At 40.3% G+C, this 12,578-nt stretch overlaps 1 protein-coding gene across 1 annotated transcript in view; it reads left to right on the top strand.

Annotated features, from left to right (window-relative positions):
* The window catches only part of pde4ca (phosphodiesterase 4C, cAMP-specific a), a 47,929-nt gene extending 36,283 nt beyond the window's left edge, over window positions 1–11,646 (top strand). The window contains exons 7-15 of the mRNA XM_046051469.1: window positions 5,388–5,481; window positions 5,781–5,953; window positions 6,055–6,153; window positions 6,304–6,468; window positions 6,604–6,703; window positions 6,856–7,010; window positions 7,134–7,256; window positions 7,775–7,957; window positions 8,083–11,646. Of these exons, the coding sequence (XP_045907425.1) occupies window positions 5,388–5,481; window positions 5,781–5,953; window positions 6,055–6,153; window positions 6,304–6,468; window positions 6,604–6,703; window positions 6,856–7,010; window positions 7,134–7,256; window positions 7,775–7,957; window positions 8,083–8,589 (1,599 nt within the window). The 3' untranslated portion in view covers window positions 8,590–11,646. The remainder of the gene's footprint in view (window positions 1–5,387; window positions 5,482–5,780; window positions 5,954–6,054; window positions 6,154–6,303; window positions 6,469–6,603; window positions 6,704–6,855; window positions 7,011–7,133; window positions 7,257–7,774; window positions 7,958–8,082) is intronic.
* Window positions 11,647–12,578: the final 932 nt, after the last annotated feature.

The raw sequence follows: 12,578 nt of genomic DNA, 5'->3' as shown, positions 1-12,578 counted from the left end.
TTTTTAAGGTTGTCAGATTCAAACTCCATGAACACGGTACAGTAGATGACCCTGAACTCATTGAGGTCGAACGTGGTAGATTTTACAAGAATGCATTTCCAATTACAGTTTTTCACAATTGCTAAAACACTAAACCCCATTCTCTGAACCAAATGCTCAGTGGCCTAAACCTATTTGTCGAATCAGTCACTCTTTTGGCAAAACCTTAGACAAGTTCAGGTAGTTAAGACACTTTTTGCAAATCTCATCCACTCTTTTTCTCTCTAAATAATATAACTCTAAATACCTCCTCACTTACTAAAACACATTTTGCACTGTGTTGCAAAACAGTAAATGAATGAGGCAAAAGTTAAACACAACTACAACACAGATGTCATCTTTTACACACAACAACTCATAATTCTGCACACTTGTTTTTAATGATGTGATCAAACCTATATGTGGTCAAGTCCCTGGCCAGCGTATTGGCAATGTTACTCTTTGCCCAAGCTATAAGTAATGGACAGGGTCTCTACTGTCATTCAACCTTGAGGCCATATAACACTGAACATTTTCTTACTTTTCTGGGTGGTCTTTGGAATTTTGTGTTTGAGCGTGAGCAGCAGGATCATCAGCCAGCAGTCTATGGGACAGTCAATTTTCATTGTGGTATCCCGCTAAGCAAGTGGTTCAACATCAACCAGCAACCAGTGATTCATAAATGTTTACCTTCAACCATACAGCCCTTACTTCAGTCCAATACAGTTTTTTTTTTACAACTGCTTACACACAAATTCTTTACATGTCACGCAATGTTTGAAACCTCTTACTCAAAGAGCAAAACCTTATCTCAAATCTCTAAAACCATTAGCTATTTCATTCAGTTTTCAACTGCATAAAACACTTTTTTCAAAACACTACACACAATGATCTACCTACTAATACAAAAAAATCTAACAGGAAGTGACTTGCTTTCCTTTCCCAAACACAACCAATTATAATGCTACACTTCTTCACCAGGGGCGAGTTCAGCGCTGACAAAACGTAGCAAAACATTTTTTTCAACGGAAACAGTGGTTCCCTGAATACCCTGTTGTGTGCGCAAGCGCACTGCATTTTCCTGCCTTTTTAACACCGTTGTGTTTACAGACTTGTCGCAGCTGACTGGGTAACGCCTGTGACACGCCCACCAAACAGAAGAAAACATACCTCCAAGCCCGTTGCGGAACGTTGCACAACGTTGCAAGGAAACATGTCGTTCAATCCGAAAACGTTGCAACGTTGGTCACACAGCCACTCCTCACATGTGCAAACAATAACTGCTTAACTGATCACTAACCAATCACTGCTTCAGTATAGGCCTATAAATAAGTCAAAGGTCAGATTATTTGTTTTGAACAATGGATGCCAACAATGGACAGAGAGCAAGGGAAGTAGGAGGGAGAGGCAGGGGATGACAATAAGGACAAATTCAAGGAGGGAGAGTTTGAAGAGGAGAAGGACTTGGAACAGGAGTAGTTGGAAGAGGATGAGGGCAAATTAGAGAAGGAAGAAGGGCCATCACTGATGAGATCAGGGCCACACTTACTGATTATGTGATCAACCACAGGTTGACAATGAGAGAAGCTTGACTGAGAGTCGCTTTACAGTGGCGGCCACAATTTGAACCTAAAGAAATTAGAACAGGTGTGCAACAATCTAATGGTTATTTCATCAGTACAGTATTGTAAAATAAGTATTATTGTTTGGCAATACAAGTAAAAATTATGCTTTTGGTTTATATATGTTTATGGTTTTCGTTTCTTGTATGCTATTGTATACAACACTGTGCTACTGTTACAATAATAATGTTTTGCCAAATTTCTGTTTCAACATTGCAATGGTGTTTACAGTGTACTTTTCAACCCCTCTCAGCAGATTACTTTCACTCTATAACACTGGATTGAAAAGTACACATAAGCCTATGAAAGACAAAAGAGCTTTAGATTCAGAACAACAGTCTGTAAATGGTAAATCCAATCATTTACTATTTGAAAAAAGTATTTGCCATCTAATGCAAATGCTTCATTTTGGGATATGTTTATGGCATTTTGAAGGACATATGAGGCATTTTGCATTTTGTGTGAGCAGTTTTGGGAGACATCGTTTTGAAAACGTGTGTAAGCAGTTGTAAGAAACTGTAAAGGCATTTTTCTCTGCCTGGTGGTGGAAGGTATATGACCGAAATTCATTCACTAGGGAGAATCTCTTACAGGCAATGGAATTGGCCTGTGATGAGAGAGGTGTGGAGTGTTGTTACAGTAAGGCTGCATCCAGCACACCAGAGGGTTCTCCCTTGCTTGGCAAGGGACATGGTTGCATGTGATGTGGATGAAGTCCTCTGGCTGGACCCAACACAAAGACGTGATGCTGAGGCAGAATGATCCCCCTCATTGACTTTGATTTTGCAGTTGTGCAACGTTTTTGAGTGTAATAGGCTTTTCATTTAGAGTTTTCTTTTTTCAGTACTGTATTTTTATGCAAATGCTGAATATACAGATATTCAATACTGTATCACTTGCAGTACTTACAGTATACTATATATTTACTGTACTAAGTTGTGATTACTATACTTTTTTAAATTGGAAAATGTGTTTCCTATATGCAAAAAAACATTTTCTGTAACTACATGCCCTGGACGCTGTGTTCTAAATTTTTTTAAAGTAGTGTTTAAAGAATGCTCTGTAGTGTTTTATATATTGACTGGCTGTGTTTATGTTTTGAAACCATTGTTTGATTTTGAACACAGATCACATGGTTTTGAGGCGATTGTTTGATTTTGCCAGAAGAGTCAGGGGTTTTGTGAATGTAGTTTAAACATTAGATTTTGTGTTTAAAGTTTTGAGAAAATGGATGAAGGTTTCGAGAAATGTGTCTTAGCAATTGTGAAAATCTGCAATATGAAAGTATTTGAATGTTCATCACATTGATAAAAGTTAAACAGTCCTGTTTGTGACCTATGCCTATAAATATCAAGCAGCTCTTTCCACCACTGTTGTTTTCTCACACCACGGCAACAGCTGTGTCAGTTGAGCCGTTAATGGCCAAAATTCAGCAATGAAATGAATTAAAATGAATTGGGAGTTGAAATACGTCAGCATTTTTATTAGAACGGATAATGAAAGCAATATGTAAGAACTGTTAATCATTTTCATCAGTTTTTCATTAATGGATGGTAATCATCTGCAGCCCAAATTAGATGAGCTCCAAGTACACTTACCCAGTGGATTGTGTGTGACGTACTGTAGGTGCAGTTAGCCTTCACTGGTCCTTAAACAAATCTGAAAGCTCACTAATAAAGAGAATCCATCATGAAGAGTCCCAAACCATGAATGACCGGGATGGTTTCATGCATGCAAATAGAGACTAGACACACAGACACACCCTTCCCCCTACTCATGTGCAGAAAAATTTGAATGAGTTAGTGGGAGCTGAAGATGGGGCATCCTCCCCATCAATTTTTCCTACATGTATCTCTCTCCCCTCCTCCTCCTTCTCTCAGACTGGAGGCCGGCGCTCATGTGATTCCATGATTACACCGCCCACACAACAAGCAATCATACTAACATACATATACACACATCATAAGTGCACACATTTCTTCCAATCATGTACATGTGCTTGCCTTGCCTCCCGTCGCATATATATCCTGCTTTGATACATATACTATCACACACGCTCACGTGGCCCCGGTTGGACTTTGGCGGGAGGCAACCCCCACCATTATTGCTGCAGATCAGTCAATGAGCACCTTTAGTCAGTGGGGAAGATTTTTTTAAGCTGGCAGGCTTGTTTCTGCATTGCTGGTGGATTTAGTGAATGGTTTCGTTCCAAGCATGTTTTTTACCTGATAATGTCTTTGAGGAAGATTGAGACCTGTCTGGAGCACTGAGACATTTTTGTTTGAATAGCTCAGTTGAGGAAATGTTCATTTGACCCCATTCAGAATGTTTTTCATAACTTCATAAGCAGTCACCACCACTGATTTGGTAATGTAAAAGCAAATGCACTGTGACTTCTGTCACTTATTGTCATAACAAAACTTCCTCAATTATCTTATATTTTACATCAGCTTAAAAACATGGTTAAACTGTACTCAACAAGAATTCTTTTATGTTCATCACATCAACATATTATTTTCTTTATGCTAAAGCCTTCTTTGTTTGTATTTCTGGGTCAAATATTTTGTTATCTTCTGTTTACGATCATATTCACAATAATGGTCGATGTACCCACATCTTTGTGGTACACGGTGTACTGTATTTATTTTTGGCTACATGAATGAAATTCCCCCCATCCATTCAAAGCTTTTCCTTAAAATCTTCTTCAAACTTGGTGCACATGGTGTGTCTCACAGCCTCCGCCTCCACGCAGCCCTGCCTACTTTGTACATCTCCTGCCCAATGAGGGCCCTCTGTCTCTTCCTACCTCTGCTGCAGCAGGCACATGATTGGCTGCTATTCTTAGGCATTTTTGGAAGGAGGTGGGGATTAGAGTACCTCGTTCTCCCTCTGTTTACACACATATGGGAGCAGGCAGTAACTGAGTCAATGAGGGAGAGTCAGGGATAGCGATGGAGTGTGACTTCTCCGCCTTGCATCCTCGCATCCCACAGCATTCCCACAGCATTCCCACAGCATTCCCACAGCTATGCTTCCACTCTCTTGTTCTTCCATGGACCTCTGAACAGTTTTTCCTCCCATCTGTTCAGCTAAAACTGATCAAAGCTTCTAGAGCACTAACCAGTGGACTGTCTACTTGCAGTGGATTTTGCTCATGCAAGCAGTATAGGAGCACAAAGTGTCCCTGCTGTGTGTAACTCTGCCAAACAGACAGAGTCGGAGGACGACCAGAAAGCTCAGCTCTCTCGCTCAGTTTTATTTTTGCTCCTATGCTTGACTTTGCGCTGAAATGCCAGAAGTGAGTTATTTCATCTCAGTGTCGTGGATGTTCATTCAGGTAAGGAGAGGCGAGGGATGAAGCTGGGTGGGAGGGGATCACATGTTGCTCATTTTGTGGAAGAGCGTGTAGAAGTGAACAACCGGTGGTTGAGATAAGACAGGAGACTTTTTCTGAGAGTCTAGACATCATCTTGACAAACATGATCCACATGCACAGTGTGCAGCGTGTGTTTGGGTGCAGGCTACTATACGTAAAATCAGTCATGCGTTTCTCCATGATCATTCATTAGCTCCTGCACAATGTGTGACGTGAGATACACACAGATACACGAATGCTGTTGTTGGTGTAGCCACTCTGGGTATATTTATGGATGGTTAATGGTTGTTTACAGTAGATGAGTTTCTGTATTTTAGCAAAAGGTGTGTTTGACTTAACTCATCCATGCTTGTGTGAATGTTTGTCCATAGTTCAAGAGGATGCTGAACCGAGAGCTCACCCAGCTGTCAGAAACCAGCCGCTCAGGGAACCAAGTGTCAGAGTTCATCTCTAGTACCTTCCTAGGTAAAATACCTTTACTTTGTAGAATCCACAAGCTGAACATAAACATATATATCATGTAAATGATATGATTGTAAAAGATTTATTAACAGCAAACACATTATATCACTAGTTGCATTTCATTTATAATTGTAAGATTACCACACATAAAAAAGAATAATAATGAATAGTGAAATACATATAAAGAGGTTATTAAAATAATAAAAGTATTAAAAACAACAGAGTGCAATGGGAAGTTATTGTTAAAGTGGTGTATTTCTCACACAGAGACTGTTTATATTTTGTCTGTCTCCATCTGACAGAGAAGCAACATGACATGGATATCATGTCTCCCCCCACCAAGGAGAAGGATAAGAAGAAGCGGCCCATGTCCCAGATCAGTGGCGTGAAGAAGCCCACCCACAGCCCCAGTCTCGCCCCCTCCACCATCCCTCGCTTTGGGGTCAGCGCCAGCCAGGAAGGACTCCTAGCCAGGGTATGAGGATTAGTTCAATTCAGTTGTTGGTCTCTTTTCAAATTATTCTGAATTGTTTTTAATATATTCTATACATAATTGTGCTTATTGTCCTCTGGCAGGAGTTGGAGGACATAAACCGATGGGGTATTGACATCTTTAAGGTCTCTGAGTATTCTGGGAATCGCCCACTAACAGTCACCATGTACACCATCTTCCAGGTAACACATCTCAACATACTGTATTGTCCTTTTACTGGATAACCTCAAACTTTTGGTACAGTAAATTAATAAACACAACAGTAAATGAAGGGATTAAACAGGGACCAGTGAGCCAGAGTCTGATTTTTTTTGTCTCTTCTGCGACTGTAGGAGCGTGACCTGCTGAAGTCCTTTAAGATTCCAGTGGACACTTTCATTACCTTCATGATGACTTTGGAGGATCATTACCATGCTGACGTGGCGTACCACAACAACATCCATGCTGCGGACGTGGTCCAGTCCACGCATGTCTTACTGTCCACACCTGCTCTGGAGGTAGACAGTCACTCTAATTCATCCTAGAGAAAGAGCAGAGACCAACTTCATCATTAGCATCTACACACAAACACACAGACAAACACACACACACACACACACATTGACTGTCCCTGCCTTCTTGTGTTGTCAAAGGCTGTGTTTACTGATCTGGAAATCCTCGCCGCTCTGTTTGCCAGCGGCATCCATGATGTGGATCACCCTGGAGTTTCCAACCAGTTCCTCATCAACACCAGTGAGTTTGCATAGCTCTACTGGGATTATGTGAAAATGCATTGGTGCTGAGTGGATTTAAATATGTGGATGAGGTGCTGCATACATTTGTTTCCCATTCAGGTGGTTTACAGTGCTGTCTGTAAACTTATTTAAAAATCTTTTTGCCTTCAGACTCAGAGCTGGCCTTGATGTACAATGACTCGTCAGTACTGGAGAATCACCACCTGGCTGTTGGCTTTAAGCTCCTGCAGGAAGACAACTGTGACATCTTTCAGAACCTCAGCAAAAAGCAGAGACAGTCGCTGCGCAAAATGGTCATAGATATGGTAAGACACTTTGGTGGAAACCTGTTTCTGCCTCAGTTCAGGAATTACCTGCAACTTATATAACAATGTAATACTGTGTTTTCCCTTAAATTGATTTTTAAAATCGAATTGCTTAACCTACAGGTGTTGGCCACAGATATGTCTAAACACATGAACCTACTGGCAGACCTGAAAACCATGGTCGAGACCAAGAAAGTCACTAGTCTAGGAGTCCTGCTGCTGGACAACTACTCAGACCGCATACAGGTGTGGACCATTTTTTCATTGTTGGAGCTGCACTTTATATTAAGTTTCCCCGCTCTCCATGTTGTCAAAAATGTTTCCAGCTGCAGCAGGTAGCTGTTTTCAGCATTAAGGCTTTAAAATCCCACTGTACGCTACCTGCTTACGACCAAATGACACACAAAGTGAAAACTTGCTGGTGAACATTGCTGCCAAAGAGACAGATTTTTCACTCAGGGGTTGGTCGAAACCAAAACCAAACTATAAGAAGAGTGAATACTGGACTTTCATCAATCAGGTGGAAAAAAACACAACTCTAAATCAATGCTAATGTTGTTCCGTGTCTGCTGTGTGTCTCAATAGGCCACTGTCTGTAAACAGTTCACCACAGCCGTGTGAACCGTATAAGGTGTTTACAGCTTTTTCTGCTGTCCCCAAGTGACCAAAAAATCATTTAATGCTGCTTCAAGTTAAATCCCTCGCAGTATTAAGAAGTATGTTTTTTCATTGGATATTTACAAACTGTTCTTTTGTCACAACAGGTCCTTCAGAACATGGTGCATTGTGCAGACCTGAGCAACCCCACCAAGCCTCTTGAGCTATACCGGCAGTGGACAGACCGCATCATGGTGGAGTTTTTCACCCAGGGGGATAGGGAGAGAGACAAGGGCATGGAGATCAGCCCCATGTGTGACAAACAAAATGCCTCAATAGAGAAGAACCAGGTACAGAATAGAAGCTGCAGCACATGTTGAAGTAGGGAAGAAAATTATACAAAAAAGGGACTCAATGAAAAAGAGAAATCTTTATATACAGTGAACATAAACCACTTCTTGCCTTTCTCTTTCAGGTGGGTTTCATTGACTACATTGTTCATCCTCTGTGGGAGACATGGGCCGACCTTGTCCACCCAGACGCTCAGGAGATCCTGGACACACTGGAAGATAACAGAGAGTGGTACCAGAGCATGATCCCCCACAGCCCCTCACCCAATCCAGAGGGCCGGGAGGATGGAGCCCTTTCCGGTGAAGCCTCAGCGCACAGTGGGGGCAGTGCCTCCACTTCAGCCGACAAGTTCCAGTTTGAGCTGACCTTGGAAGAAGAAGGAGAGTCTGATACAGAGAGCCCACCTGAGGAAGAGGAGGAGTACAGCGGCAGCAGGGGAACTGAACTCTCCAGAACTGATTCTGGCAGCGGATTGGATGCACTGTCTGCAATGACTCACCTGCTCCCCAGAAAGTTCACTACTGATTCAGGCAGGACGTTTTCTTTAGACTCTGAGAAAGATATGGCAGAAGACAGAGAAACAGACGAGGAAGGCGTCTCTGGGGTACCACGCTTCAGACTTGGCACATAGCACCAGTCAAAAGTTGTATTTCTGTTGGCCTTTTTTGTTTATTTTTCTTGATTTCGGTGTCTCATCCTCTGTCACTCCCCTTCTCTCACTCCAGCCAAACACCACCACCTCTGGTTTCTGCGGACAGGGTGACAGCAAGCCTCGGGGTGGGGAGTACGGGAGTGCGGTTGGGTGTGGGGGGTATTAAGAAAGTCTGCAGTTTCACACAGCAGTCACTTGCACTGGAGAAAGACAAATAGACGGATTCACTGTTCCAGTAGTGGACATGAAACCAAGTTTCTAACTGGTCCTTTGTGTTTTCTGTCTTTCACTCAGACATACTGTGGATTACGATCTACAGAGACAATGAGAAGTTAAAAACAACTTCCCTTTTACCAGCCAACCCAAGGTCTACTACACAAATGACAGAACTGCCTTCCTCTTTTGGAGTGTTTGTGAAGAAAGTGAGGAAGTGATGAATGGACGTGAAAACGCGACAAAGTCTTGTAAGACATCTTGCCAAACTTGCTATTTACAGGGACAATGCTGTTTTGCCTGCCTTTTCATTTGTTTGTTTGTTTGTTTATTCTGTTGTCTTTTATTTAGGTCCATATTCAGTGAAATAGAGTAAATAAAGATACAGTAAATAGAAGAGTAATGGCAGAAAGGGGCTATGCATGATTTTATGCAGGAAACTTTAAATGTAGCAGACATTTTGAGTGACTCTATCATTATTATTGTGTACATAGCACTCCTTTCAGCTGGTGTTGCACAGCCCATTTCATTGTGTTCAGCAGGCAGTTTTTTTGGTAGAAGAATATGATTATGATGAAGTGGCTGTCAGTACATATTATTTTGAGATTTTCAGTTGTTTTAGGTGTTCTATTTCCATTTTTATAATCCTAAACTATGATTTGTGAGCGACAAAACTGAGCCAGGGTCAGTGCAGTGTTATGCAGTCAAGGAATTACATCCAAAGCAATGCGGACTGTGCACATGGCGCCTCCCGCTGTTGACAAGTGGAACTGAAGCTCTTGGTTTTGCATAGGCCTATATGGAAAATACATTCAAAACGTATTTAACTGTAGGGCTACCCAAAATATCAGTCATGTCTCAGTTTTGTTGCTTTCTTGATTTTTTTTCACTAATATTTTTGTTCGTTTGTTTTTCTTAATTTGCATACTTAATATTTGGCACCGGTTTTATCAGTTTGCCTTCAAGTTTAGCACTTTACAGTTTAGTTCATAGCCAGCCCTCATTGTGATTAAGGGCTTGAGCCAAAACATGAACACATTGGTGGCTGTTGACCTCAAAACAGTTTGTCTTTGGCTGTAAACAACCAGCACAGACATTATGCAAAAAACTAAACACTACAGTACAGCTACAAATGCATTTAACTATACATTCAAATCCATTATCACTACTACATAGTGTGTAAAACACTGCATCCACCTACTGCTATACCGTTTTTGGTAATATCCACTTGCATAAATTACTAGACACTGGGCAGTGTACTAGGAGGGTTGCAAAGAAGGATGTTAGCATCATTGTAACTGTATAAAAAAAAATCCAAGAGGTTACCAAGAGACAGTTTCCTGTGCCAGAATGTTTTTTGTCTTTTTTCTCTCATTGATCAATATTTCGCTCTTCACAGGGACATAGTCAATGACAAAACAAGTGCCAAGCAAGCATGACACAACCCGTACTGTAATTTCCATTTTGCCACTGGCTACTTTCCATCAGTGACTGATAAAGTTGGTTGATTGTAGCACCCTGTGTGCCAATCTGACCCCAGTGTCTCTGTTCCTTTTTTTCTAACTCCTGTTCAAATAGTAACTGAAACTGATATTGTCTTAAATCAGTAATGTGTTTTCTTGTGTGTGAGCGAATTACTTTTTTGATGTATTTGCTAAGAAAAAAAACCAAAGCACTTTTTTATGGTACTTTTACAGTTCTGCACTTCCAGTACAGTTGAACATGTATAACGTGACTGTTTCACTGTTTTTCCGTTGGCAAATGGCCTGAAGGTTGAGATGAATTGCACGGGCTACACCACTACAGCTCCTAAAGGTTGGATGTTCGAGGGACTGAAGTTGTTTTGTCTTTGTTCTTTTTATAATTGACTGTACAAAAAAAATGTCTTTTGTTGAAATGCATGACATTGGCTGCAGGATTCAAAGAATATGAAGAGTATGTAGAGTTCTTACAAAACCTAGCCTGTGGAGAGACCTGTTTTATTTTATTACCAGAGTAAATCATGTTTTAATGTGTGAACGAGCTGAACGCCTTATTTTCAAACTTGTTTTTTTTTTCTGGTCATAGATGTGTTCACTGACATGCTGGAGTAAAACATGTGCAATCCTTTCTGTAGCCATAAACAGCAACAAACAGACCAACACTCAAGGATGCCTTCAACACTAAGGACTATTTAATGACAGCTTAACCAGCACGACATGCGAAGATTCATTCTGTCTCTCTGTGTGTCACTAATTGTTTGATTTTGTACATTTTCCTCACAGTGCTTCATGTACAGTTTATTTATTATATTATCTGTCAGAAACGATGGAACAGTAGACTTTATTTTAGTCTGAGGTTTAGTACTTATGTATAGCTTGATGTGTGGGAAAGTCAAACAGGACAGATTTCAACTATTACTCAGCTTTTTTCCTTCTCATTTCATTTCTTTATGTCTGCAAGTAACAATATACATAAGCAAAAATACTCACTTTCTTGTTTTTCTTGGGAAAAAAATAGCTGAGTGACAGATTTTCGTCTGGGTTTTCTGAGAAACCTCTCCTCTCCCGTCTTCCCCTGCTTCTATTGGTTTGGTCAGATCACGTATTCATGAAGGATCTTACAGTAAGTGTGCTGATCTGAGACTTCTTCGTTTCATAGTGAAGATAACATAGTCATACAGCCTCAAGTCGTCCTAGATCAGTGTTTTTGTTCTTAGAGATTTTATGAATATGGGTCATGAACTAAGACTCTGCAGCTTTGACAATCCAAACTCTGCTGTTTAACTCTCTCAAACTAGAACTGTATGCCTTGCCAATAAAGGAAAAACTATTTACTCTTTGATGTCTTGTTCTCTGCTTTTATGAAGAAACTTCGTTATAAACTAGTAGTATAAGAATAAAGAAGAATAATCCTGTCTAAGTACTTTAATTCTGATAAAAACCCAAACACGCAACATCATCTGTTTCATGATGAAAAAAAATGTGCTTATCACTGATATGAAGTAATTACTGATAATCACTTATTGCATACATTATTTATATTCATTATTATATCTCTTTACAAGCAGCAGCCTGCTGATGGACCAGCCATTACAAAGTCATTAATTGGCAAACAATCCCTCAAAATGTGTTAAAATCTGGTATCTAAAGACCAAATATATCGGGCTGAATTTTGGAGGAAAATGTTCAAAAGGTACCATAGCCATACAAAATATGATGTCTTGTGGTCTGAGTATTTCACCAGGGTAAACATCTTAAAGCTTTAATGAAGAGCAGGAACAAGATTATACACAATATAAACCATATATGATTATGTCAGACAGTGTGGGGTATGGTACATTTTTTAATAACCATGAATCTACTTAAGAAGAAATAAAAAGGTAATACTACATGTTCTGTAGTGGGAAGTAACCAAGAAGTAATTTATAATAATAATAATAATAATCCTTATTTGTAGAGCACTTTTCAAAAACAAGTTACAAAGTGCTTTAACAAGTGTAAAGAATAATACAAAAAAACAAGATAAGAGCATGAAAAATTAATATAAAATTAGTAAAATACAATAAAATAAAAGGGATAAAATAAAGTCAAATAAGATCGGGAAAGGCTCTCCTATAAAAGTATGTTTTAAGAAGGGACTTAAAAGAGTTCACTGACTCAGCCGACCTGATTTCCTCGGGCAGGCTGTTCCAGAGCCTCGGGGCCCTGACAGCAAACGCTCTGTCCCCTTTAGTTTTCAGTCGAGACTCTGGAACAGACAACAGACCTCTGCCC

Source organism: Micropterus dolomieu, linkage group LG06 (assembly GCF_021292245.1).
Source record: "Micropterus dolomieu isolate WLL.071019.BEF.003 ecotype Adirondacks linkage group LG06, ASM2129224v1, whole genome shotgun sequence".
NCBI classification, from domain to species: domain Eukaryota; kingdom Metazoa; phylum Chordata; class Actinopteri; order Centrarchiformes; family Centrarchidae; genus Micropterus; species Micropterus dolomieu.
Note: the sequence above shows the minus strand (reverse complement) of the source record. Positions and strands in the feature narration are given on the sequence as shown.